The sequence below is a fragment of the Mauremys reevesii genome, linkage group 18 (assembly GCF_016161935.1).
Source record: "Mauremys reevesii isolate NIE-2019 linkage group 18, ASM1616193v1, whole genome shotgun sequence".
NCBI lineage: Eukaryota > Metazoa > Chordata > Testudines > Geoemydidae > Mauremys > Mauremys reevesii.
Window position 1 is genome coordinate 6,633,502 of NC_052640.1, and position 27,730 is coordinate 6,661,231.

Sequence of the window (27,730 nt, forward strand, 5' to 3'; positions counted from 1 at the left end):
GGGCGGAGCAACGCAGAGAACCGCCCCGCCTCCCTGGGCTGTGGGCGGGGCGGGTGGGTGGGTGGAGCCAGGTGGAGCAGGCCCCGCCCTCCCTGAGCCTGACAGACACCTGGGGGGGGGGGCATGCAGGGCTCTGGTAGGGGGACCAGACGGCGAGTGTGACAAATCAGGACAGGCGGTGGGGGGTAATAGGAGCCTATATGAGAAAAAGACCCCAAAATTGGGACTGTCCCTATAAAATCGGGACATCTGGTCACCCTAGACTCCAGGGGTGATGCATCTCCCGCTGTGCAGGGGGTCAGGCCCCACGAATGATGCCTCTCCCATAGGGCACAGAGCTGCTGGGCCCGGAGAAGATACAGCTATGCAGAGAGGGTGCCATGCCCAGACAGAAAGTATCTGCTGAAATGCACCGACGGGGGGGGACGACGACAAACTAGGCCATCCTACCCCATCACATCAAGCCTCTCCCTTGTGAGGGTTTCTAAACTGAAGAACTTTGGAGTCATTTGCAAGTGCTTTAAAAGAGCTGTAGTCACCCTGTCATTGCCTCTTGTTATACCATTATAGCACCTTCCATGCCAGTTGTGTGAACATTTGGAGAGAAAAATCATCTGGAAAAATGCTGCAGAGTTTCAGCTTTGAATTGTACGGCTGAATGCTCTATCCCCCTTGCAAGAGAAATTTTATAATGGAAACAGACTTCAGGGCAGCAGGCCGTGTATATGTGCTACTGTAGTTCATCATCATGTGGTACAAACTGGAGAGGCAAATGCCTTCTCAAGATCACACATACACACAGTTTCATTGAAGCTATTTACATGTTTTAAAGTGTTTCCTGATCAGCTTTTCCTAGTTTTGTTGCCTGTGAATGTTTGCAGATAGCTTTTGAACTGAAGAGTTCTGCAGTGCTGGCTTAAATCAATACCATGTGGAGGGCTGGAGGGGGGGAGGATGTGCAGGGATTCTTATCTTTTCGACAAACATGTTTTTAACCAGTTTCATGAGAGAAACACTCTTCCCTTTTGTATGTTCCCAACATCAGCTCCTGCAATAGCTGAAAAAGTGACCAAATGCCATTATGCAACATGTTGTCAAACTTTTAGACCCTGGCTGCTCTGTAGATTTCCACTTTCTAGATTCTGGCATGATGGAGGCTCTTGGGAGCATGTGTTTTTGTTTTGTCAAGGTTTTTTATTTGCAAGAAATCTCATAACAAGGATGAATGGAGCTTCAAATACTTCCTTGTTGGGCAGAGGAGAGAATGCTTGAATTGATTTGACTTTGAACTGAAAAGGAAAATGGGATTTCAGCCAAATATAATAATTACAATCAGAGATGACAATTTTTTCTCGCTTGTCTGGACAGAAAAAAACATGCTAAAGAAGTGTGCTTGAACTCTGGCAGACAGCTAGGCTAAACCATAGTCTAATAGGCCTCTCCTCCCTCTCCAGCCAGGGTGCTGGTGAGCAGGGGCGGCTCCAGGCACCAGCACGCCAAGCGCGTGCCTGGCAGGCAGGTTGCCTTTGATGGCATGTCTGCAGAGGGTCCGCTGGTCCCGCGGCTTCGATGGATCTCCCACAGGCGTGCCGCCGAATCCACGGGACCGGGGACCTCCCGCAGGCAAGCCACCAAAGGCAGCCTCCCTGCTGTACTTGGGGCGGCAAAATACCTAGAGCCGCCCCTGCTGCTGCGTGTGGTTTGAGGGAGGGTGGGCAATGAAGAAAATGTTTTCTTGGGGCATGCCTGACACCAGCTCCAGTGCTCTCACAGGCACAGCTGTGGGATAGCTCTTCTTGTTGGGCTTGGACAATCTGGTCCCTGAGGAGACAACAGTGTGAACTGGTGGAAGAACTCAGCAGAACAAATAAACTCAGACCCATGTTTGCTGGGGCCCAAGTTGACTGCCTGCAACCCGTCACATCTTGGTTGTAGTAAGATGAGGCCCTGAAACATAAACCCTTGTATCAGAGGCCCAGTATGAGGCCTAAGGCCTGAACTAAAGTAAATGGTCAAGAGTTTGCTAGCATAAAGCAGTTAATCTGTGAGCACCTTACTGTGTAGAGGGGTTGTACCTTGCTACATAGAGTTGCACCTCAATATGTCAGGAGTGATGTGTAACTTGTTTGTACCTGTGTATAAGAATGCATCCCTGAGTGGATATCTTTGTCCAGCCTAGGAGGCAGTGGAGTGTCCTGCCACTGACTGAGCTGTGTCCATTGTCAGGGAGCATGTATGTACTAGCAGAATTGTAGACATCTGATCCGGGGAGCTAGAGACTGTGTTTGGTTTGGCAATAAACCTAGCCGGGTGCCTTCATACCTTATCTGAGTCTGTGGTCTTTGGGGGTTCTCTCAGGGTCTGCTGTGCCAGCGATCTGCACAGAGCCGGGGCAGCACACAGAGGGAACATGCACACAGCTGACTGTTATCAACATTGGATAGAGCAGAGCACCACACCGGTGGCATCTGACGACATGATAACATGTTTGTTTCTGTCCACACAGGGAAGAAGAAACCATATTATAACAGGGTTTCCCAGTTCCATGAGGGGCCTGATTTTCCTCTAATTGGTGTCAATCAGACATAATGGTGGAAACCATAGGTGTACACTGCACAGCCATCAAGTAATAGATTTTGATCACTGCTATTCTATTCTAGATTTGAAGCAGCAATCTAGAGCCGAAAAGCACCCTTTCCCACTGCCAATTCCTTGACCAATCCATGGCCACTCTCAAATAATGTTCCTGTTTTAAAAATCTCTCTGCAGCAAACATCTGTAGATTCTGGTACTGCCAGAGCCCTGCTTCAAGGAGACGGTACCTGATGTGTGGTCCACAGACTAAGCTCAGTGAAATCTGGTGTTAATCAGAGTATGGAGTTACTCTAGGGGTCTATGAGAATCTGGCTCCTTCTTTTAGGCTTTCCTTAAATAATCTGACTCACAGATATGCTGCCGCGTATATGAACTCCAGATATTATCCCTTCCACAGCTCATTTTATCATGTCTTACCCTATGGGCAGAATGATTCAAATCAACTAAAACAATTCAAACCAAGTAAATCATTTAGTTTACAATCTAGAGAAGGTGGAGTCAGGGAGGGGCTTTCTCTCCTCCCGTTGCTATACTAAATGCATTGAAATAGTCTGACTTTCTCTTGGTGCTATCACAGTCAATCAGGTTACAAAAATGGTGAGGTTGAGAATTTTTGTTTTTTTTAATTTGCTGCCAACACATTATGGGGGTAAAAGAGTAAATCTCCCACTGTGCTTGTATAGATTACTTTCTGTGTAATTACTCACAGTACTGTTTATGCTTTGAAAAGCTGGTCTTATTAATTTATATGTTTAAAGTAGTTCAGAAAACTTGTTTTCTAAAAACTGACCTGATGGATTACAGTTTTCTGGGGATTAGTGTACATTTTTGAAATGTGAATATGTCTCTTTTATTGTTTAATTCTCTTTCCTTAGACAACTTACACAGACAAAGGAGAAAAGGTAAGAATACAATTGCATGGAATGGGTTTATATTCCCTCCAGCAAAAGACTGGGACTGTTACTGCAATACTGATAATATTAATATCTTATTAATTGATTGCCAGGTAGGATCAAAAGCAAAAAGGGGGTCCAGTTTTATAGTGTTGAAACACTGCTTATATTTATAGTTTTCCTTCTCTGTAAACTGCAATTAATGACGCAAATCCTTTTTCTTCACTTTTTTGGGGAGAGAGGAAGGAGAAATGTAAGATTAGTGACATTTACCAAGGAAACTCTAACTCTTCCAAGTCTAAACATAAGCATGATTTATTTTATTACTTCTCACTAATGATTCTAAATATATTTTCACAACTTTTCTCAAATGTAAAGCATTTTTTAAAAATACTGATACATACAGCAAAATTATGTTTAGTTGCTAACTACTATACCATATAACACGGATTTACTTCATGTAACTTTTATGCAAAGTACATACACAAATAATTAACGGTGATGAAAAATGACAATACAGAAGATAGTAGATGTCAAATCATAGGTAAAGAAGAAAAGCAGTTTATTAAAGTCATGTTTGACCAAATAATGTTTTGAAATACTCCAAATAAATTTGTTAAACTCCCAAAGTGTAATTTGGACCCACATTTGAAGTTGGGTAAGAGCTTTCCTTGGTGAGAATTAATCTTTAACGTAACGAGGTTAACAAACTCATATTGGAGCCAAACAATTGTGCAGGTTGTTTGAACAGTGGCACCAATTCTATTTTCCATTATTCTCTGCAACCATCCCCATTACTGTAACTGAGAGCAGAATTTGACCCATTGGCTTGATTCTGTTCTCATTTGAACTGATTTTACATGTGACTTAATTTACTTAAGTGAAAGCACTCCTGATTTACAAGAATCAGATCCTTTGTGTCCAGCAGTGACAGACAAAGCAATGACTGAATGGATTGACTGCTGTGTGTTCTTCACTCCACAGGGAACCCCAAAATATTATTTTCCAGAATCATGAGGGAAATTATTTATGGAATTTTTTCCCAGCTTTGCTCCTTCCTGGCTTGTGAATATTTTAGCAGCACCTCCCTCATCCACACTGGTATCTTTCCTCTAGAGCATGCTTTTAGCCAGGCCACATTTACTCTGATGACTGGCACCCAGACATTATAAATAAGCTTTTGGTGACTTTGTTTTTAGACAAATTACTGTTGAATGTTTAGAAGAAAAATTAATTGTTTTGCTTGAAATGTATATCACCCACCCTCCCCCGGCCTGTTCAAAGTCCAGCGTTCTGGGGGTCAGCGCCCTGTGACCATCAGAGCTCTGTAGGGACTCCTCAGAAAACCGGTGAAGTGGCAGTGCCTCAAATTATTTTCAACCCTGCAAAACTGGTGAATTTCAGCTATCCCGCGTATATATTTTATAAAATCCTAGTCTCAGGTTTGTGCTTTCCCTGGTTTTATTATTTCAAATGATAAAGGTGCAACCACACCATGTTTCTCTAACTCAGTGGTTCTCAAACTGTGGGTCGGGACCCCAAAGTGGGCCCTGACCCCGTTTTAATGGGGTCACCAGGGCTGGCGTTAGACTTGTTGGGGCCCGGGGCTGAACCCGAGCCCCACCGCCTGGGGCCAAAGCTGAACCCGAGGTCATTACCCTGCATGGTGGGGCTCAGGTTATAGGCCCCCCCACCTGGGGCTAAAGCCCTTGTGCTTTGCCCCCTTTCCCCCCCCCCAGCCTGGGATGGTGGGGCACGGTGCAATGAAGTTTGAGAACCCCCGATCTAAACCAATCTAAGGATGGCTTAGGTGTACTCATTGCTTCTTGTTAAAATAGAGACAGATTCAGCTTGAAAGTGTTGCATGAAGATGGCATTAAAGTGAGACCCAAAACCCAGCAGATTAATATTAACTCTTCTTTATTCCATTTAGCCCGAAGGAGGCAAATTTCTGCACTTCCACTCTCTCACATTCTGGGTTGGAAATGCTAAGCAGGTATGTAGATAAAATTCATGTGTGCCTGTGCTTGCGAGGTCTCAGGGTTGGATCATTCTTGTGCACTATCACTGTTTGAAGAACAGGGGCATACTGTAATCTGCCTTTGCTATTGGCTATCAGGAGGGGAGGGTCTGCCATGTGATATCTGGATGGTCCTAGGGATCTGCATTCAATTAAAATTCCATCCGTGGCTGGCTCTGGTGATCTTGCGCAGATGGAGGTGTTTCAGCACTTTTGCTCAATGGAATGTTCTTCAAGGATGGTCTTTGGACCATTATCATGCAACAGTGCTGTTTACACTGCAGACAGGGCACCGATGAGTGTATCTGTGTGGACATGCATGTAAACATTTGTCTTCCTAAGTTAGTGGCCATTCAGAAAATCCAAAATAAATGACAATATGAAATCCCAGAAGAGATTTGCAGTGGCACATGTTTAATATGAAAAAAAATAAAATAAAGTTCCTGCTGCTTCCCTGACCATGTCCCCATCTCCAGGCCTTCGTGAGTCATTTAGATGGAGGTAGTAGGGATCAGTCTTGTTTGCAGAGAGATATCAGTCAGCTGATTGGACCGGCAGATATATCATTCCATGTTAAAAGGACACTGGCAAGTTAAAATCCCTCTATTTAAAAAAACCTGATTCTTTTTCTCAGTGACAGCTCAGGGCAATGGAAAGAATATTTAAAAAGTTCACTTACATTTCATCATTCATTGTATTCACTTTTTCACTTACATTCAGCTTGGAAAAGGGTAGTCAATTTCACTCACATTTATACTCAGCTACTAATCCCTTTCTCTCTCTAATTCTCCTACATTAGCCTGATGTTGCAATGTTTGGGTTGCAACTAAAAGGGAAAACATTCCTTTCAGAATAAGCGATTCCCCTTTTAAAATGTCACGGAACCTTTTCTTTGCTGTTAGACTTTGTAAGAACACATTCTGGCCTGCCCTTTTGCTGCCAGACTCCTTTTCATGTCAGTTACAGCAAGGTTTGCAGTGTGGGGTTGAGTCTTTTCTCTTCCAGCAAAGTGAGCAAGCTCATGTAGCAGGTGCAGGAAAGTATTAAAAAAGGCAATGAATCACTACAAACTGTTGGAAAGACTCAGCAGAAAACCACAGTCACTGTCAGCAGGGTCCTTCCCTCAGGGGAGATTGTTTATAGCAGAGGTTTTCAACCTTTTCATTTCTGATCCCCCTCCCCCCAATGCTATAAAAACTCTATGGCCCACCTGTACCACAATAACTGGTTTTCTGCATATAAAAGCCAGGGCAGGTGTTACAAGGCAGCAAGCAGGGCAGGTGCCCAGGGCCCCACTCCACACGGGGCCGTGTGACAGTACATTGCTCAGGCTCCGGCTTCATCCCCAGGTGGCAGGGCTCAGGGCCCTGGGCTTCAGACCTATGTAGATGGGCTTTGGCTTTCTGCGCTGGGCCTCAAGGAGTCTAATGCCGGCCCTGCTGGGCGGACCCCTTGAAACCTGCTCACTGTCCCCTGCGGGGGCCCCGGACCCACTGGTTTATAGCAAGAAAAAAGAACAAGTTAACATAAGCAGACAAAGAATCCCAAACCCAACTGAGACCTGTGATTGCTGCCTATGGAGCCCAAGATTCTGTCTCTCAGACAGTCACTCTTGTGCAAGGGAAGTGGGACACTGAGCTGGATTGAATCCCTTGTTCACCAGGGACCAGGTAGTGCCCTTGTCTTCTGGTACATGCTAAGGGCTACATTTTCAACGGGACCTCTAATTCATAATGTACACATACAAAGGGCCACTTGGCAGTGTGGGACATCAGCCCCTTACCAGTCTCTGTGTGCAAGTGCTTGTTTGTGAGTGACTGAGGGTTGTGCAGGTGACTGGGGGGTGCAGAAGGAGCCAGCCCCAAGGCTATCCAGTGTTACTCAGCACCGTCTGGACAGTTGCTCAACCTCTTGTGAGTTAGCTGGAGGCTCTTGCCTCCCTGGGACTCAGCACTGGCCATACTCCCACCCTGCAGGAGAAGCAACAATTCTGAACAGAAACAGCTGCTGCGCACTCAGGCTGTGCTCTGCTACCCCAGTCACACCCACAACTCTGCCCCATCCGCCCCTTGCCCCCTCCTCCTCATCCTTGCTCGTGGCTGCTGGCCCAGACTAGCTGTGCTGAGCATGACACAGCCCACGGCGGCTGCCATCTCGTCTGCTGCACGTGGTGTGTGCCCAGCTGAACTGGTTCTCTGACCTCAGCACCACCCACTGCCCCATAAGGGTTTGTAGGATCAAGCTTTTAGTCACATAAATGTTCATGGTGCCAAGTCACCTGTCAGCCACTGTAGCCTGTGACGTGCCATCACATTCTCTAGCTGGGGGGCAGCCTGATGCTCTGACAGCCTAAGTCAGGCCCTGAAAAGCAACACGGTGAATGGGGCTGTGTCTAGCATGGTGGAGCTTTGCACAGGATAGAAACATTTGTTTTGACCCTGTGAAAGAGCTGGGTTCATTGGCGGACCCCTAAACATTTTCGAATGGATGTGCGGACCCCTTTGGAAATCTTAGACATAGTCTGCAGCCCCCCCTGGGGGTCCACAGGCCACCGGCTGAAAACCACTGTGGTCTGCTCACAGTGCAGTTATCCGCTTCAGCTGCACAAACAAGGATTTGCTTGTGCACTAGTAGAGGTCCATATGGAGAGGGAAGTTTGATTTTTTTTTTAGGTCAAATCATTCAACAGCTGGATCATACTGTACACTAGCTGTTTGCTAGACACTGGGGCCAGGAGGTGATGTTAAAAAGCTGTCTGTGCTTTGGGGAGTGCTAGTATGGAAATGAGTGTGAACGGAAAATCAGCCTTTCCTTTAACTCAAACATGTTTTCATGTATTTCAAAGGCTGCCTCGTTTTATTGTAACAAAATGGGATTTGAAGAACTGGCCTATAAGGGCCTGGAAACTGGCAGCAGAGAAGTGGTGTCTCATGTAATACAGCAGGATAAGGTAAGAAGAACGCTTTAAGGCACTAGCTAGAGAATAATGTCACTACTCTGGTAGTGTATCAGGGACAATAAAGTGTTGTTTTCAGTCAGTTAAATCAGGGGAGAGAAGAGGTGAGGTCTAGTGGTCTCAGCACCAGACTAGGAACCAGGAACTCCAATCCTGGCTTTCACATAGACTCCCTATTAGTTTGGGCACATGATGTAACCCAGGTGCCCCAGTGATGTCACATGGCCAGCTGAGGAGGTGAACACCCAGGTTCATTTTCATGAGATGCTTGGTCTTTTTGTCTGGGCAAAGGTAGATGGGTCACATCTGAATTCCAGCTTGTCACATTTTGTGGCATTAAAATAAACTGCATCAGAGTCCTTGAAGCCATTTGGAGTAGCCCATTAGCATGGTGATGTCCTGTGAGGCAATGCACCTATTACATCTGCGTCCTCAGCTGGAACTGAGGCAAAAGGCTCCGTTTCAGGTCCAGGAACTGACATTTTTACAATGTTCTGATCCTTGGCCCAAAATAAAGGAGAACAAAAAGGGACTTTCTAATCTTCAGTTTCTCTGAGGCCAGTCCTGCATCCTTTCCTTGCCTGTCCTCAGACAAAACTAGTGATTTCAATGGGAGTTTTGCTTGAGTCAGGACTGGTCAGTAACAGAGCAATGCAAAACATCCTGGGCTTTTTTAAACTAGAGCTGGATGAATATTGCATAAAAGCATTCACTAGCATTTCTACAAATAAAACACAGACATGGCTTTAATTGACCTATTAGGGTCCAATCCTGCAAACCCTCCTCTGCACAGATCTCCCACTGACCTTATCTGACAGTAAATAACGTATAATATTCTGCTTAATTTTCAGATCATATTTGTCCTCTCATCTGCTCTCAACCCTGAAAACGAAGGTAAATGAAAATGATCCTCAGGGATGACAAAGGACTGCAGGCAGCTGAACCTCCTGGAGCGTAATCTGCACAGGGAACACTACTGAAGGCTACAGCGACTAGCCCTCCCCCATCTTTCCTATTTTGCTATCAGGGGGCCATTTATGATCCTGTCCTGCAGGAGCTGTGTGTGGAAAGTAAACAGGGGGCAGGAGCGATTTTCTCCTGCCCACTGTCTACAAATCCCTGTTCACTAGACCCTAAGGAACCCAGCCTCCAGCAGCAGCTACCTTCGGAGCAGACTCAGGCTCTTGGGGAAAGGGAGGAGGTCCTAACTTGTGTGGCTGGAAACCCTGCCCTTCCGAAGCAGTCTCTTCTCGGCCCTGGCTTACCGGGGGAGGCTCCTGTGAGTGGGCAGTTTTTGCCTACCCTGGTTTAGGAAGGATACAGGGTGATCTTTACCTGATAGATAGGGTGAGCTAGCTCTGAGCAGGCCTTTAAGTGACCATTCAAGGTCATGTTGTATCTTACAAATGGCACCATGGCTGTGAATGGGGACAGAATTTTGTCATTTCACAAATCCAGCTGATACTTTTACTGGGTTACCACTTCTTTAGTCTTCGGATCGGCTCTGATCCTCCCTGAAATCCAAGATGATCCTCTTGTGGACAGCACTGTGCCCCTGGTCCACCTAAGAGGCCAAGGTCTCTGCCCCAAAGGGTTTACACGTGACTGTCAGTAACAAAGCAGACCAGAGGCTCGGGTGGGGGCAGTGAGAAGGAAGGCCAGGGGACTGATTGCTACAATAAACTGATTTGGCCACTGAGGCAAAAGTGTGTGCTCCTGCTGCTGCCCAGCCAGGCGTCCCCATCCTGAACCTCTGAGAACCTCTGTAACCTGAAATTGCTGCTTCCCTCTCAAGTGAGTCAGGGATAGCGGGTGCTGCAAAGGTGGGAAGCTCGGCCCTGGGCCCGGAGTCATTGTGACTGTGGCTGAACCTGCTCAAGACTAACCCATGCCAAGCCAGTACCCGTTCCCTCCCTTTGCCTACACGGGCAATTCTCACACCTACCAAATCAATGGGAAACTTTGAAAACTGTTTCTCACGTTGCTGCATCTAATCAGGAGGAAGGAGCCGTTGATGCAAGGCAGAGCAGCGAGCCAGCGACAAGCCGTCCAGCTGCACTGAGCTCCATGCCTGGTCTGTCAGGCACTGCGAACAAGAAGTCCCTCGGGTCTCTCTCTCTCTCTCTCACACACACACACACACACACACACACACACACACACACACACACACACACACTGTCTTTCTTTTTGCACAGAAATGGGAAAGCACTTGGTGAAGCATGGAGATGGCGTAAAAGACATTGCATTTGAAGTCGAGGATTGCGACTTCATTGTGCAGGTAAATGATGTAATCAAAGCACCATAAAAAGGCAGGGCTGCCCGGGGGTGGGGGGGAAGTGAGGCAATTTGCCCCAGACCTCGGGCCCCACAGGGGCCCCGCGAGCTGCTCCGGGTTTTTGGCAGCACTATGATGGCAGGCGCTGCCCAGTGAGTACAAGCACTGCAAGCGGCGGTGAAAAAGAGCAAAACAAACAAACAAAAAAAGCTGCAATCGGCAGCACTTAGGCTGCTCTACTGCCACCGCTTCATTCTTTGGCGGCAATTTGGTGGCGGGTCCTTCCCTCCGAGAGGGACCCGCCGCCAAAGACCCGGCCCTGCCCCAGGCCCCCTGAATCCTCTGGGCGGCCCTGTAAAAAGGTAGGGCTGGAAGGGACCTCAGGAAGTCATCTACTCCCCCTCTGCGGAGGCAGGACCAAGTACTGAAGTGGCCAGGCCAAGTCAGTTTAACATCTCCAGGGCTTGCAGGGTTAAGTGCGCCATGTAGAACACAGTGTCAGTTTAACCACTTATAAAGTGTGAGAGGCTCTCTGGCCCATGTGCAACAGCGCAGCGACTGCACTGAACCAAATGTTGACACTGGGGAACCACAGAACATGATGTACCGTAGTTTCCATCTACTGGGACGTGAACTTGCCTCCAAGTGCGGTTCTGCTCTGAAAAGTGACTCCATGGAGACAGCGTTGGAAGGTTCCATGTGTGCTGTGTCTTAATTGCTCCATATGAAATTCACGTCATTTACTATAAAGGATGGGGTTTTTTTCTAACTCCCAGCCTTGCAACCACTCCATGGGATTGGATAGTCAATCCAGGGTCTTTCCGGTTCGTGCGTTGTCCCCATCAATAGCATAGAATTAGATGCTGTATGTCTTCTCCTGAAACATCCAGCATTGGCCAGTACTGGAGACAGATGACCAGGCTTGATAGGTCTGCTCTAGCATGGCAGTTCTTACATTCTTCTGTTCTCTTTCACAGAAAGCTAAAGAGCGTGGAGCAGTGATAGTGAAAGAGCCCTGGGTAGAGGAAGACAAATATGGAAAAGTGAAATTTGCAGTCATCCAGACGGTAAGCCTGAGGAAAGAGTTGCCTCTGTTCCATCGACTGTAACGTTGTGGGCTGCAGGAGTCGGGGCTGCAAGATCACTAATCACACTCACAAGTGGAAAGGGAAATTGATCGGCTGCATGAGCACTTTCCATCAAATGCTGCAAAGCTGAGCTTTCGGGCCCCAATTCCAGGCTCCAGTGCTGCTCCTCTATGGTGGCTCAGACTGAGTGGCTGGTGTGCTTCAACTATTGTGGGCTTTACAGCAGCCCATTGGTGCCTATAGGTAGCTGATGTAAGTTAGAGCAGCCCTGGGGCTGCTCTAGTTTATGGTGGGGCTATGCCAGCCCCTGGAGCAGGCCAGAATCCTGAAGGTGGCATAAATCCGCCTTTGCCTGCCCTTTTTCAGCAGAGGATCCGGCTCTCTCACTCTTCTGAATGTATGACTAACTTGAGGCAAAGTGCAGGCTAAACCAAGTTCCCCAGCTACAGGTCAATGGAGGCCCCTATAGTTGCCCATATCTCCGCTCTGGAACACATCCACTACTGGAACCTAGTGACACATGGGAAATTTCAAAATACGCAATGACTTCTTTGGAACCTGCACAGTGAATATTTAGCAAACATCTGCAGTCTCTGCAGCCAGCACCTGGAGTTAGCATAGGCTTTTCTAGCACTCTAAAATCCCTGGGCTATTTACTGCTCAGACCCAGTACCACGTTCCCTATCACATGTAGGGGAGTCAAAATTGGACCCCTGCCCCTGAAAGCAACAGGTGCTGGTAAGCCCTTGGGCAACAGAGGCTTCAGCCCCTCGCATCGCCCTACGGTGAGCCAGTAGTCAGGCTTGGTGAACCTGAAAGGGTTCCAAATTCAGGTTGGGTTTGATAAGAATCCAGTAGCTTGGAAGCTCTTCTGAACTTCTTGGGTCTGCAAATCTGATTGTCTGCCTTGTCGGATTTCCAGCCCTTGCATTTCCCATCCTGGTCAGAAACAGCATCTGACTGGCCTCTCTCACTAGGAGCTCCTGGCAGTGGGGAGTTGGGAGAAGCTCTTTGAACCACTTCAGAACCCACAGCAAGGTGAAAGTTACATTTTTGAAGTAGGCGCAGGTCCAGGTGCTTATTGAACAGTTATTGGATTATCAGAATCCTTGGCAAGGAACAATATTTGTAATGTTACCCATTTTCTCCCCCCTCAGTATGGCGACACGACGCACACGTTAATAGAAAATCTTAACTACAAAGGTCTCTTCTTACCTGGCTTTGAGCCGCCTCTCTTCAAAGACCCACTGTTACCAAAGCTGTAAGTAGATTGTACAGGGCCTGATCTAGCAGTTCTTACTCATACAAAACTCCCACTGGCTTTGCTGAGTAAGGGTCAGGTCCTCAGATCATAGTTGTTTAGCTGCTGTATGGTCCAGTGAAATGTTCAGAGGCTGGGCTGTCTGTATGCAATAGATGTGAGCTCTAGTTAGACCTGTGCTGAACTCAGGCATTGTGCTTTGCATGGTCTCTTGCAAACGTCTTCTGTTTTGCCTCTGTTTGGGGTCCATCACCTCCCGGTTATGCTTGCAGTTTCAGGCTCAGATGCACCTGAAAACTCAAAAGCGAAACTTGGTCAAAACGTAAGATGGGCCTTGGCCTGGAATACCCGTTCAGACACTAGATGGCGCCACGATAACACCTTAATATAAGCCAACACCAGCCATTCCTGGCAGTACATTGAAGCAGGGGTCTCAACCTTTTTCTTTCTGAGCCTCCCCCCCCCCCGCTATAAAAACCCCATGGCCCACCTGTGTCACAGCAACACTATAAAAGCCAGGGCTGGCATTGGGGTAGCAAGCAGGGCAATTGCCCAGGGCCCCATGACACAGGGGCCCATAAAAAGCAACGTTGCTCAGGCTTCTGCTTCAGCCCCAGGCAGCGGGGCTCAGGGCCTCGGGCTTCAGCCCTGTGTGGCAGGGCTTAGGGTTTCTGCCCTGGGCCCCAGTGAGTCTAACCCTGGTCCTGCTTGTGGCCTCCCAGGGGCCTCGGACCCCTGGTTGAGAACCACAGCATTAAAGGATCTTCTGAATGACACAGCTCTGGTGTACGGCCCGGAAAAGGCGGCTCTGTAGCCAGGCTAAGTCTGGTACAGGAGCCTGACCTGCTGGCAGTAGCCCTGCAACCTACCCTGTACAAGGTGTGCATGACAGGCCTGACCCACACAATTCCCATCTGGCTCTGGATCACAACCCCAACCAAATGTGCAGGGTGTCTAGAGTCAGGGGTTTGGTTTGACTCATTTGAGAGACAGGGAACAGATGCAAAATTCAGAACCCCATTTGGCTGCTGGACCCTTCCCCCAAAGCTCAGCCACTAGGGGGTGACATGATCACACATGTGAGCAACCAACCAGCAGTGACGCATACACAGGACAGTACATTACTCGGCGAGCAGTTGTGCTGGTACCCAAGTATGGGGCCTGGAGGGAATGTCCCCAAGGGATTATTGGCAGAGAGTTTTAGTTGTGTTTTATCTCTTTGGCATGGAGTGGGAGTTGTGTGTTAGGAGCAGATGAGCATCCCTCCATGGGACCCTGGTTCCTTCTCACTGTTTTGATGGCACTGGTTATATTTTAAGAGCTGTGTCACTACATGCATCAATGCCAGCTGCTTTTTGAATGAAAACTGACCTGGTGTTTCTTTCCCAGACCAAGTGGCAAGCTGAGTTTCATTGACCACGTGGTGGGGAACCAGCCGGATCTTCAGATGGTCCCTGTGGCAGAATGGTGAGAACTGTAGCAGTTAGAAAAAGCCGCTCAAGCAATTCTCTCTGTTAACAACAGTGTTCAGTAATTTATGTCAATGTTTAACATTCTATTTATTTTATTAACACTGCTGTCTTGCTGACAGGACACTTTGCACAGTGTTCAGTTAGCTTAGGAAAGTATACTCTGGCTTCCCTGGGAGCAGGGTTGTATTCCAACACAGCGCCCCAGAGGGCAAGGGCTAGCCAGTGTGCTGTGGGATTTAGGGGAGTGTTATCCACTGGCTAGGGTCACGACCAGCCTGCCCACATGTCTGCACATGCACTGGTCTGGAGCCTACATGGATCTCTTTCAGAGGAACACCCGTGAACATCTGCTGCTGCTCCTCCATTCCTGCCTCATGGGACCCTACTTGGGCAGGCAGGATTTGGGCAGCAGAAGAGGCATTTGGCAGCTTCCTTGACCTCACCCAGTGATGGCCATGGCAGAATTTGATCCTTGGTCAGAACTAGTATAGCAGCTGCCTGCTTTGGGTCTGGTTGATTTTAGGATGATTGGATCATATATCTAAGGCTTGATACTGCAGCCACTGTATGTATGCAACCCCTGTCAACGATAGCGACTACAGGATCCCTAATACACAAACAAGGAGAAAAATACACTTTACATGCGTATAGCTCAAGTCAACTATGTTTTGAAACATTAGCTTGTTTAACTCAGACTAAGCAGTATTTAATTATTACAAGGGTGGTGGTAGCAATAACATCTGGGATGGGAGGAGTTAAAAACATGGCTCTGGATATACTGCACTACATTACATGCCCACTGGCTGACAGTGCTGCACATTATGGAAAAACTGTCATCACCACGTCAGTTTAAATGGTACAAAATCTGAAGTCTACATAATACCTCTCGTTTATATAGTGTGCGTAGATCTCAGAGTGCTTCACAATCTTTAATGTATTTATCTTCACAACGCCTGTGTGAGGCAGGGCAGTGCTAGTGTCTCCACTGTACAGATGGGAAACGGAAGCACAGGAAGACCTTAAAGGCCTGATCTACACAGCACTGGCAAAGCGCGCTAGAGAGGTGTGATTTGTAAAGTGCTCGAACTGCCCTCTGTAGACCCAGCTGGTGTGGCCTAAAAGGAACCTAGTTCGTGTTAACGTAGTCCTATGTTAATGCCTGAACTAGGCACACCAGCAGAATCTCTAGGGGATCAGTAGAGTGCAACACTTTAGTGCGCTTTACAAATCACACCCCTCTGGCATGCTCTGCTGCACTGTGTAGACAAACACTAAGGGAGTTGCCTGAAGTCATGCAGGAAGCCTGAAGTTAGCACAGTTACAGCAGTGAAAGGCAGAGTGAGTGTAAATGAAAGTTATTTTGAGTGGGTCCAATTCAGCTCAGCCAGAAGATGATGCACTGCCCATTAATTTCAAGAGGTGAGATGACGTGGTGGAAAGGATGTGTTGTCCTGTGAATCTGCAGGCATTCAACGGCTCATGCCCTGTTAAAGCAGAAGGGAGTTTCATGGGTTAACCCTGGCAAATGAGGGTGAAACTATCTTCTTTACTTTACTAATCTAGTGACAGAAACTCACCAGCGCTGAAGTCCACAGTTCTCAGAAGCTATGAGTTGGTTTAAGGGGGAATGAAATCAGCCTTTTCTGTTCCCGGTCAGGTACCAGAAGAACCTTTTGTTTCATCGGTTCTGGTCTGTGGATGATAAACAACTGCACACACAGTTCAGTGCCCTGCGTTCCATTGTGGTCGCCAACTATGAAGAGACCATAAAAATGCCCATAAACGAGCCAGCAATGGGCAAGAAAAAATCCCAGATTCAGGTAAATACTCATGAAACTTGGGTGTTGACATCAAGATGGTTATTTCCCCGTAGGGCTGTGGTCGTGCACGGCGCTTCCCACAGAAACAACAGATACAAGCTGCTCAGGGCCAGGACCTAATTTCAGGATTCAAGAGGGCTCCTGAGTCAGTGCCCGCTTATTACACTAGATGGCGATGTCCCACTGAAGTTATACCTGGGTGACACTGCAGTTATGGTCCGAAAAGTGACTTTGGGAAAAGAGCCTTTTCTTATCAACAGAGCTGTTGTAAAAGAGCGCGGAACTGGCAGACAAACAGGGCAGCTGCTTGCACTCACTGAGTTTGCTGTCCGAATACTCATAGGCTGGCCCTCTTATTTCACTAGTAAAACACCCGGGAGTTTAATTTCCCATTTTGTGGCTGGGCTGGAGGCAAGACCTTGGTTTGAGCTGCGACTGCTTTTGCTTCTTTTCTTTTTAAGCATAAAAGCTACTTAGAAAATGCACAACAGTTGAAGCAGAGCCAAAAAAATTCCTGCACTAATAGTGTGTGTTTGTTTCTTGATAGGAATATGTTGAATACTATGGAGGAGCTGGAGTCCAGCACATTGCTCTGAACACCCCCGACATTATTACTGCTGTAAGTCTGGCAATTTAATGCTGCTAATGAGTAAAAATAAAAAGGAAAAGAAATCCAGTATGTTGCGCAAACTTTTTAAGTCGCTGTATGCAGGGGCGGCTCTAGCTTTTTGGCCGCCCCAAGCAGTCATGCGTGGGAGGCACCCCGGAGCCGCGGGAGCAGCGGACCTCCCGCGGGCATGACTGCAGAGGGACCGCTGGTCCCGCGTGGTTCGGCTGGACCTCCCGCAGCTGCGGGCGGCTCGCGGGTCCGGTGGCTCCGCTTGAGCTGCGGCAGTCATGCCTGCGGGAGGTCCAGCCGAGCCGCGGGAGGAGTGCCCCCTCCGCGGGGCTCCGGTGGACCTCCCGCAGGCATGACTGCGGCAGGACCGCCGGCCCAGCCCGCTGCCGCAGGGGACGCCCCCTAGATGTTGCCGCCCTAGGCACCAGCTTGTTTTGCTGGTGCCTAGAGCCGCCCCTGGCTGTATGTAGCAGAGCCCTTAATTTTCTCTGAGCTACTGCGTAGTGAGCAAAACCGGCCAGTTCACTTACACAGAGCTAACCTGTGACAGTGAACGTTTTTAGAGCTGTTTCCAAGGGGTTTGCTTAATTGCTTCAGCAATGGTGGCTCACAGAACAACCCACTAACTCTCCTTTGTCATATGGCTGCAGAGATGTCAACCATCCACTGCACACTGAATTGTCTCTTGCAACATGTGCTAACTCCTTATGCTTAACAATCCGTTCCACGTTCCGTTTAGCTGTGACACTCTGAGGACCTTTCCCAGACCTGATGAAGAGCTCTGGGTAAGCTCGGAAGCTTGTCTCTTTCACCAATGGAAGTTGGTCCAATGGAAGTTGGTCCAATAAAAGATACGACCTCACCCACCTCCTCTGTCCAATTATTTTGCATGATTTTTGTGCATTCTCCTACTCCAACCAGTACAAGAGACACACCCATTTCTTCAGTGGCTCTATATGTAAGAAGTTTGGTGGGTCTCAGCTCAGTGTCAACATCACAAAAACCCCACCACAATTGAGGTGTAGGTTCTGTTACAACAGCCACGCAGGCAGCCAGATAGGCACTGGTTGTTTATGGCTTGAATGAGTGCTAGCCTAGGAGGGTTGCACATGGACTGGTTTGCATCGGGAGCTGCCATCTGGCTCTCTATGCTGCATGGGCTCCACTTGACCTGCTGCTGAGCTCCTCACACCAGCTACTGGCATTTCCACAACCTAAGCCCTGACCCAGCAGCGACTGGCCATGCTTTAGCCAGTAGGGTGTGGAAAGGGGGTGAGCGAAAGAACCACTTGAACAGATCTCACTCTTGTGTTACAGGTCACCAACCTGAAACAACGGGGCATGGAGTTTATCAGGGTTCCAGCCACTTACTACCAGCAACTGCGAGAGAAGCTGAAATCTGCCAAAATCAAGGTTAAGGAAAACATCGACAAACTGGAGGTCAGTCTGGTTCTCAAGGCATATGCAGACAAAACAATGCAAGCTCTGGCATTTCAATAACACTTTCCAATCTGGAGGATCCCAAAGAGCTCTGCAGAATGCGATCTCCTCCCTCACCGCTCGAGCTGGGTGGGACTTTATCAATTGTTGGAACATGCTGATGTGCCAAAACTGAAACTGTTCACGAAAATTAATCGGTTTCATTGATAAATTTGTCAGGAATTTCTCAGGTCCAGGATGGGTGGAGGGAGAGACAGACCCTTCCCATTTGGAACAGGGAATTGAGCCTCGGTCTCCCCAATCCCATGTGAATACCCTAATCACTAGATATTGGCTATTCTAGGATATGGAGTGTCTCAAACGCACCTTCTCCCCAAAAAACAAGCTTAAAACCTCTAAATTTTTCATGAAAACAAATTTTTGTTTTCCGTACTCACCACTAGAATCCAGCCACTCCTGGGGACAGACTGTGACAGTTATTTTAACAACCCAGTGACATGACAATCATTTAGGAAGGAAGTAGAGAGTAATGCATCCACCTGAAACTGAAGACGGAATTTTAGATAACCACAACATAACTCCACAGATTGGCATTTGACCAGAACATGATTGTGTTTAAATCATAATTTCTAAAGATCCTAATGCCACAGAATTCCAGATATTCCAACTCAACCAGCTCTGATGCAGACCAGACATCAAAAAAATTTTCACGATATAGTTGAAAGATTCAAGTGGCTTTAGGGGGTTATTTAGCACCAGCTTCCAGCTTCTCAACAATTCTCCAAACAATCGGTTTTATTGTTTTTCTTTCCAAGGAACTGAAAATCTTAGTTGACTTTGATGAGAAAGGATACCTGCTTCAGATCTTCACTAAACCCGTTCAGGATAGACCCACTGTCTTTCTGGAAGTCATACAACGCCACAACCACCAGGTTTGTTGAGTGTTTGGGGCTTGAGAGGTTCTTTCCTGGCTCATTTAACTGAAAATGTTAAGATTTTTCATTATAATTTAAAAAAATGGAGCTATGCCAAAAAGCACTGGTAGGCAGGAGCAATGAGATTCTGGTCCCATTTTGGCTCTGTTTCATGTCCCTGCGACCACACAGGGATTTTGCTCTGAGATTCTTAAAGTTAAAGTTTTGAAAAATGAAAAAGCTGCTGTAGAGACTTGGTTCCTTTGACCAACCAACCCAAAATGGCAGCTGCAAGCAGCATGGTGGGATTTCTCATGGGACCTGTGAGCTGCCGTGCTTTTTAAGCCGCTGCTAAGCCGTTTTTACAAAAGAAACATTAGAAATCCAAGTTGCTCTTGAATCACATCCTAAAGGGATCTTGGCCTGCTCAAGCTATCTCAATTGTTAACCATGCTGTCAATGAAAAGCTGATGTTTGGCAGTTCCAGACCATGATTGTAATGGTATGAAATTCCAAAGGGTACTTACCCACTAACCTCCTTCCTTCAGCCAATGATCAGTGTCTCACTCCTTCAGAGCACCGAGTAAGACAGCAGACTGGGGAGACTTCCTCCCAATGGAGAAAATGGCCTGTTTCTGGGCCTCAGTGGAGAATTCTCTTTATTGCGCTATTTGGTGCCTATGCACGCTGGGTGGATACACCAGAAATAGAAAGATAAAACCAGATCCAGACCGAACTAAGAGACTCTCCTGAGTTTGCCTGCTCTATTCCCTTGTCACTCCAGAATTATGTGCTTAATTTTATTATCATTCTGAGGTGGGAAGGAAAGGGGAGGCATTTTAATATGTATGTCACAAAGTTGTATTCTTGATGGAGCCTTTGGTATGGCTCTGACACTATAAATAATGATTAGCAGCTTGCGTAGCACGTTCCACTATCAAACTTCAATTAATTAATCCTCACAAGATTCCTGGGAGCTGCAATAGGTAAGCAGTAGCATCCTCAATCTATAGATGAGAGAAACTGAGGCACAGGAAGATGACTTGCCTATGACCCCTGCAGTTGTCAATGGCAGAAGTTCGTGGCTTCAAGTCCCATTCCTAGTCCACCAGGACACACACTAATATTCTGTGTCCTTAGGGAAGGAAGTCCCACTGTATGTAAGTTTACTCCTTGGTTTACTCCTGAGACGCTTGATATAACAAATTCACTTGCCATGTCCATGTGCCGGTTAATGTTCTTTTCTTCCCATATGTAGGGATTTGGTGCTGGAAATTTCAAGTCTTTGTTTCAAGCTATAGAAGATGACCAAGATGCAAGAGGAAACCTTACCATACTGACTGCAAATGGAGAAACTAATTTCATCTAGAGCCTCTCAGCAAGAGATAGGCAGCAGGCACAATTACTTTCATATATGAAAGTGCCTATACAATTTTTTTAAAAATCCCCAATAATTTGGGTAATTAGCCCGACACTAAGCATATAAACCAAGGAAATGCACAGTTAAGCATGGGCGGCAGGTATAATAGGCCAGAGGTGGCTAAGCCGCCCCTCACCCAGGCCATGGCCCCACCCACACTCTGCCCTGATGCCCCGCCTCTCTCTCCCCCTCACCCCCGATGCTGGTGGGGGCTCAGCTCAGACTGGCCCAGGGGTTGGGCCGGTGTGGAAGGTCTGTTTGGGCCCGGCTGGTTCGGGCTGGGCCGTCAAGTCGGTTTGGGCTGGGTCGGGCCAGCGGGTCAGGTAGGTTTGGGCCAGGTTGGTGGGTTGGGTCAGGGTGGCATGTTGGGTCAGGTCGGGCTGGCGCGTCGGATCGGTTCAGGTGAGGCTGGCGCATCAGGTCGGTTTGGTCTGGGCTGGCGTGTCCGGTCGGTTCGGGCAGGTGCGTCGGGTTGGGGTGGGCCAGAGCGTTGGGTCAGTTCTGGTCGGGCTGGCATGTTGGGTCAGTTTGGGCTGGCACGTCGCATAGGGCTGGCGCGTTGGGTCAGGTCGGGCTGGCGTGTCGGGTCGGTTCGGGCTGGCACGTCGGGTTGGTTCAGGTCGGGCTGGCACGTCGGGTCGGTTCGGGCTGGCATGTTGGGTTGGTTTGGGTCAGGCCGCCATGTCGGGTCGGTTCGGTTTAGACTGGCGCATCAGGTCAGGCCAGCGCTTGGGGTCGGGCTGGCTGGCGTGTGAGGTCAGTTTGGGCTGGCGCGTTGGGTCGGGTCGGGTCAGGCTGCCACGTCGGGTGAGTTCGGGCTGGCACGTTGGTTGGTGCAGGTCGGGCCGGTGCATCAGGTCAGTTCGGGCCGGCGCATTGGGACGGGCCGGTACGTTGGGTCAGGCTGGGCCGGCACATCAGTTCTGGTTGGACTGGCACGTCGGGTCAGTTCAGGCAGGGCCGGTGCGTCGGGTCGGCGTGTTGGTTCAGTTCAGGCTGGCGTGTCAGGTTGGTTCAGGTCTGGCTGACGCGTCAGGTCGGGCTGGGCCAGCACGTCGATTTGGGTCATACTGGCGTGTCAGGTTGGTTTGGGCCAGCGCGTCGGCTTGCTTCACTCCGGGCTAGTGCATTGGTTCGGGCCGGGCTGGCACATTGGGTCACGTTGGGTCGGTTCAGGCCAGGCCGGCGTGTTGGGTCAGCCAGCGGTTTGAAGCAGCTGGGGCGGGAAAGCCAGGGCTTGGAGCAGTTCAGCCAGGGCTCCTACAGCAACGCTGTGGGACCTCGGGAGTTCTGTGGGTAAAAGGGGCAGGGCCTTGGGCATAAGGGGCGGGGCCAGGCGGCTATGGTCCCCGAAGGGGGGGAATCACTTGCTACCAATGCAGTTAAATTTAAACTTAAAAGGAATCCAAATGTGATCTGGTCTGGCAGTGTAATTAGGGCATTCCAACAACCGTAACTCTACCCTCTACTGACACAGGGGGCGGGATTTAAAAATAATCAAATGTCTTTACAATCAGTTTAATCCAATCTGGGCTGCTAAATACTAAAATGCCTTAATCAGCACTATAGCGTAGTGTTCAGGTTTCTGCTGAAGGAGGAATTTCAGTTATGAAGAATAACAGGGAGAAACAACCATTAACCCGAGTGAACGATTTGCATGTTGTGTACGTACAAGATTTCAGTGAATTTTAACTATATGAGAAACGCAAACAGGGTAGAGTTCAGTTTTGGTGCCCTAACTGCATGTCATACCTTAAGATGTTTGGATTTCTTTTAAATGTAATCTTACCTGTGAATTTCCTGGGTTTCTAACACTTGGTTTTGGGATAATTACAACGTCCCTGTAATGTGGTTTAACCTAAACTGCCAATATATGCTCTCAACCTTAATTCCACTTTAATGTAGTTATTGTCTAATTCATTTTAATTCCTAAGCTAATTAACATGTACAGTCTCAGAAAATGTGTTCTGTACTCAAAGAGTATGTGTGGTAACTTCGGGGAGGATGCAATGTATTGTCCATACATTATAAAGGGGTTAAGAGTTCTGTGGCACCTAATAGACTAACAAATGTACTGGAGCATGAGCTTTCGTGGGTGAATACCCACTTCGTTGGATGCATCCGATTAAGTGGGTATTCACCCACCAAAGCTCATGCTCCAATACGTCTGTTAGTCTATAAGGTGCCACAGGACTCTTTGCTGCTTTTACAGATCCAGACTAACACGGTTACCCCTCTGATACTATAAAGGGGTTGAATTCCTGCTTTAGGTGCAAAACTGAACTCAGCCTTTGTGGCAGAAATATTTTTTGAAGTGTCAATGTTCTGATGGGGATACGAGCTAGGGAATGGGAGGGTGAGGGTTGGAATTAAAGAGAGCAATTGCCTTTTCTCCTGGCTCTCAATCAGCCCCTGGCTGCAATTAAACTTCATGCTCATAAAAGTGGATCCCTGTAACCAGATCTGCAGTTAGTGTCCCCAACTTCTCAGCCTCTGCCACACACATTCAAAGAAATACTGATGCGAGACAGAGGCCTGCCACTGATGCAGACATCTACCAGAGTAATAGCGCACAGATGGCGATATACACACATGGCCAAAAGAGCAGAACAAAGCCCATCTGTTTGCTAAAGAAACATCAAAAAATAAAACATCCCAGAATAAACTTGGCTCTGCCGCCTACTGGTCTCAAAGACTTAAAAGCAGCAAAGAGAGAGAGAGAGAGGTCGGTTCTCACTCTGCCTTAGGGGAGAGAGCCCAACCCTGGGTAAAATTTTCAAAAGTGCCCAGGTGCCTTAGAAACTGACGTCCCATTGACTTTCAATGAGGTGTCGGCTCCCAAGTACCTATCGCTTATGAAAATGTTACCGTGTGTGTTGTGATACCAGGCCCCCAGCAAACCAGGTAGAGCCAAGAACAGAGTAAGAGTCATGACTATGGGTGTTGTTTCTCTGCAGGAAAAAAATCTGGTCATGAGACACTCCCCCCCCCCCCATGCTTGGAGATCCCATCCGTAAAGCCTGGATGGGTTACAGGAAGAGGCAGCTAGCCTGAGAGGGGGAAGGGACTCAGGAAATGGTAGAGATGGGTGACCGACTTGGTTAACGAGAGGGAAGGGGCACCAGTTTCTGACGAAGAGGAAGAAAACATCACTGACGGTTTATACTATACACCACTTCCTAAGATTGCTTTCAGCAGAGATGCTTAAACCATGGTCAGTGTCATAGAACCGGGACAGTCTACATTTACATTGCTCAACGTCATCACAGGGGCCAAATTCAGCCCTGGCGTCAACTGACACAACTCTATTGAGTTCAGTGGTGTTGTGTCCATCTATGCCAGCAGAGAATTTGTGCCATAGCATCAGTGGAAGAAACTCAAGGGACAGGAGACTAAATTGTTACTACAACACAAATGCCAACCAATTCCATCTGCGAGCACCTGACCTGGAAATAAAACGGATCATTAGACAATATGGCCACAGTCCTGTCACTGGTTTCCCCCAGTCAGTCCCCGCTGCCCACATAACGTGTTATATTTGGCTCTGCCTCCCCCCAAAACCATGGGCTGGCACCAGAGAGATGGCCAGGAAAAGTCACTGGAGGGGATTCCAGGCTCAGGCCCCTGCTGGGCAAGAGAGAGGAGGTTAGTTGGAACTGGAACAAGTACGCACACACTCCTGCCACTATTGTCAGCAAGAACCTGCAGCTCCCAAATTCCCAGCATTTAGCTCCAAACTGCATAATTTGAAGAAAAAAAAAAGTTTGCATAAATAGCTGAGAGCAGAAGGGTGGAGACACCTGGAAGGAGGCAGGGAGGGAAAGGGAGAGAAGGCGACCCACCAAAGGAGGTGGACGGGCAGATGAAAAACAAGTGGCCTGAGGGGTGAAGAGGGACAAGTTATTAGAGATGGGGAAGAGGGGCGGCCAGAACTCAGTTGACTGGTGGGTAGAGGACTATAAGCTGGACTATAAGTGGGTAGAAAGCTGGCTAGATTGTCGGGCTCAACGGGTAGTGATCAATGGCTCCATGTCTAGATGGCAGCCAGTATCAAACAGAGTGCCCCAAGGGTCGGTCCTGGGGCCGGTTTTGTTCAATATCTTAATTAATGATCTGGAGGATGGCGTGGATTGCACCCCCAGCAAGTTTGTAGATGACACTAAACTGGGAGGAGTGGTAGATACGCTGGAGGGTAGGGATAGGATACAGAGGGACCTAGACAAATTAGAGGATTGGGCCAAAAGAAAGCTGATGAGGTTCAACAAGGACAAGTGCAGAGTCCTGCACTTAGACAGAAGAATCCCATGCATTGCACTAGGGACCAAGTGGCTAGGCAGCAGTTCTACAGAAAAGGACCTAGGGGTTACAGTGGACGAGAAGCTTGATATGAGTCAAAAGTGTGTCCTTGTTCCATGAAGGCTAACAGCATTTTGGGCTGTATAAGTAGGAGCATTGCCAGCAGATCGAGGGATGTGATCATTCTCTGCTTTTGGCATTGTTGAGGCCTCATCTGGAGTACCGGGTCCAGTTTTGGGCCCCACACTACAAAGAGGATGTGGAAAAATTGGAAAGAGTCCAGCGGAGGGGAACAAAAATTATTAGGGGGCTGGAGCACATGACTTATGAGGAGAGTCTGAGGGAACTGGGATTGTTTAGTCTGCAGAAGAGAAGAATGAGGGGGGATTTGATAGCTGCTTTCAACCACCTGAAAGGGGGGTCCAAAGAGGATGGACCTAGACTGTTCTCAGTGGTACCAGATGACAGAACAAGGAGTAATGGTCTCAAGTTGCAGTGGGGGAGGTTTAGGTTGGATATTAGGAAACACTTTTTCACTAGGAGGGTGGTGAAGCACTGGAATGGGTTACCTAGGGAGGTGGTGGAATCTCCTTCCTTAGAGGTTTTTAAGGTCAGGCTTGACAAAGCCCTGGCTGGGATGGTTTAGTTGGGGCTGGCCCTACTTTGAGCAGGGGGTTGGACTAGATGATCTCCTGAGGTCCCTTCCAACCCTGATATTCTAGGATTCTATGAATCGATTGCCTGGAGGAACTGCTTCTCTTCCCAGCCACGGGGAGGGGTCCTCCCCTTTTTTGCATCTCTTTCTCCCGTCCAACTTCCTGTGGCTCTCTCTCTCCTGCATCTGCCACTGCCTCCCCTTTACCTTGAAGGGAAGTGTTTCCCCCCATTCCCCCTGAGTCAGAGGGCAGCCCTTCCCCTCTCAGGAGTGCATGTGTGCTGCGGGGAGGGGGAGGGGCTGGAGAGGAGGCCAGCAGGCTGAGAACACATTTTTCTACAAGAAGGGGTGGGGGAGGAATGGAAAAAGCCCACTCCTTTCCCTGCAAATGTACCTTGGGGAGGGCTGGGCCAGGCTAGGCCAGCCCTTCCCCACTGAGGCAGGATTCTGAGGGGCCCCAAAGCAGTTGGAGCAGGGCAAGCATTGGATCCAGAGTGGGAAAGGAAGAGGTGGTTGTGTGGAGATGAGTCCTGCCTCCCTCTGCCACTGGTGTGGGGAGATTTGTACCTTCCTCCCCACCCCAATTGCTTGGAATGAGGCGCAATTAGTGACCGAGAAATGTCACCCAGGGAGCTGCACACAAGTTGGCAGTTATGGAGAGTGGAGCATGTGCAGGAGAACATGGAGATCAGGAGGGAGACTGAGGGGAACACAGGTGATGGGCAGATGGATGTCACGTTGTGCCTCCTCCCTATAACTATCTCAGAAGCACATTACTGTGGGAGGAGCAACGACTTCGGACAACTTTGAAAATCCACAAGCCCATCAAGTTAACCCCACCCTAGAACCATGCCTTTAGGTGGTTCATCAATGCGTCCAATCCAGCCCTTGGGCCCAAGGACCAGGCTGCTTCTGAAAAGGTCTTGTGCAGTCCCAGGAACCTTAGAAAACCATTTTAGCCACTTAAACTGCCAGTTTCTCCCACCGGAGCTTTTGAAAATCCAGCCCATTCTCATCAACTGAAGACTGTGGGGAGGGAGGTTTGAAGAGAAATGGCATCTCACCTAGTGATGAAATTTTCTACTGCAAACACTAGTTCACGGCATCCTTCTCTGCCACGCTGGGCCTGTTTTTTCATCTGTTTCAATTGTAAGCTCTCTGAGGCAGGGACGGCCTCTTCCTACAGACAGAACCCTAGCACATTTTGGGCACTGCCACAATACTGCAAATAATGAATAGAGGCGGTAGCACTGTAACGGCCAAACAAGGGGTTGAGAGTAAAGACTCCAGGGTTTCATTTTCAGGTCTACCACTAGATTGATGTGTGACTGAGGCAGTGCCCCCTGAGACCAAACAGGGGCAGGGGGTGCATGGCTCTGGCTCGCTCAGCTCAGCGGAGCTGTCAGTCTACCCCTGGTGTCCATCCCAGGCTTGCCCACTCCACTTGGGTTCCAGCTCTGGCCCTCAAGCTAGATAAGGAGAGTCAGGGTTGCTGACCGGGACAGTACCCTGAGCTCCTTCCTACCTTCCCTCGGGCCTCGGCAGGCTCTTCAGTCAGTGGGTTTGCTGGCCCCTTGCTGGGTGTTGTCCCTAGTGGCTCTCTAGCAGTCTGCTGACTGGAGTTCCCTTCCCACTGCTCCCTTAGCCGCCCTGCCCTTCTGCTTCCCAGCCCTTTTACCCTCCCAGCCCTTGCTAGACTGCCAATCAGCAGTGGCTGGCAGGGCTTGTATTAACCCTTCGGTTGCTGGGCTAACATGGGGTACATACACCCATGGCAGTGACCTTGGGCAAGACTCTTCACTTTGTGTCTGTTTTCCTCTACTGTAAAACGTAGACCAAGTTCATTACAGATTTAGCACAATTCAAAAAAATACCCGAACTAAAAGCTCTTAGCTCCCTGCCAACCTTACAGCATAATGAGCCACAGACAGATCATACAGACAGCCTGCAGCAGTATCGGATGTTGAGAGACATGCAGGCTGGATGATCATCATGGTTCCTTA

The 27,730-nt window shown here is 48.5% G+C and overlaps 1 protein-coding gene and 2 long non-coding RNA genes across 3 annotated transcripts; 1 reads left to right on the forward strand and 2 right to left on the reverse strand.

The window, feature by feature from the left end:
* Positions 1-3,125: 3,125 nt before the first annotated feature.
* HPD (4-hydroxyphenylpyruvate dioxygenase) lies at positions 3,126-22,670 on the forward strand. Its single transcript, XM_039505820.1, has 14 exons — positions 3,126-3,192; positions 3,471-3,497; positions 5,422-5,484; positions 8,354-8,458; positions 9,316-9,358; positions 10,663-10,745; positions 11,720-11,809; positions 12,988-13,091; positions 14,481-14,558; positions 16,221-16,383; positions 16,931-17,002; positions 18,320-18,442; positions 19,258-19,374; positions 20,615-22,670. The coding sequence occupies exons 1-14, from the start codon at positions 3,190-3,192 to the stop codon at positions 20,723-20,725; spliced, it is 1,182 nt and encodes a 393-aa protein (XP_039361754.1). The 5' UTR covers positions 3,126-3,189; the 3' UTR covers positions 20,726-22,670.
* On the reverse strand, positions 13,226-15,641 carry LOC120386474. Its single transcript, XR_005589730.1, has 3 exons — positions 15,447-15,641; positions 14,463-14,545; positions 13,226-13,381 (listed from the first exon to the last, which is right to left on the reverse strand). It is a non-coding gene; the product is annotated as an uncharacterized LOC120386474 (long non-coding RNA).
* LOC120386473 lies at positions 15,760-26,956 on the reverse strand. Its single transcript, XR_005589729.1, has 5 exons — positions 26,792-26,956; positions 19,297-19,422; positions 18,329-18,401; positions 16,141-16,316; positions 15,760-16,047 (listed from the first exon to the last, which is right to left on the reverse strand). It is a non-coding gene; the product is annotated as an uncharacterized LOC120386473 (long non-coding RNA).
* Positions 26,957-27,730: the final 774 nt, after the last annotated feature.

Excerpts from the sequence above, each read along its gene's own strand:
- HPD (XM_039505820.1), top strand. Across the intron at positions 8,459-9,315 it reads ATGTAATACAGCAGGATAAG|ATCATATTTGTCCTCTCATC; the intron begins GTAAGAAGAACG and ends CTTAATTTTCAG. Across the intron at positions 18,443-19,257 it reads AAAACATCGACAAACTGGAG|GAACTGAAAATCTTAGTTGA; the intron begins GTCAGTCTGGTT and ends TTTCTTTCCAAG.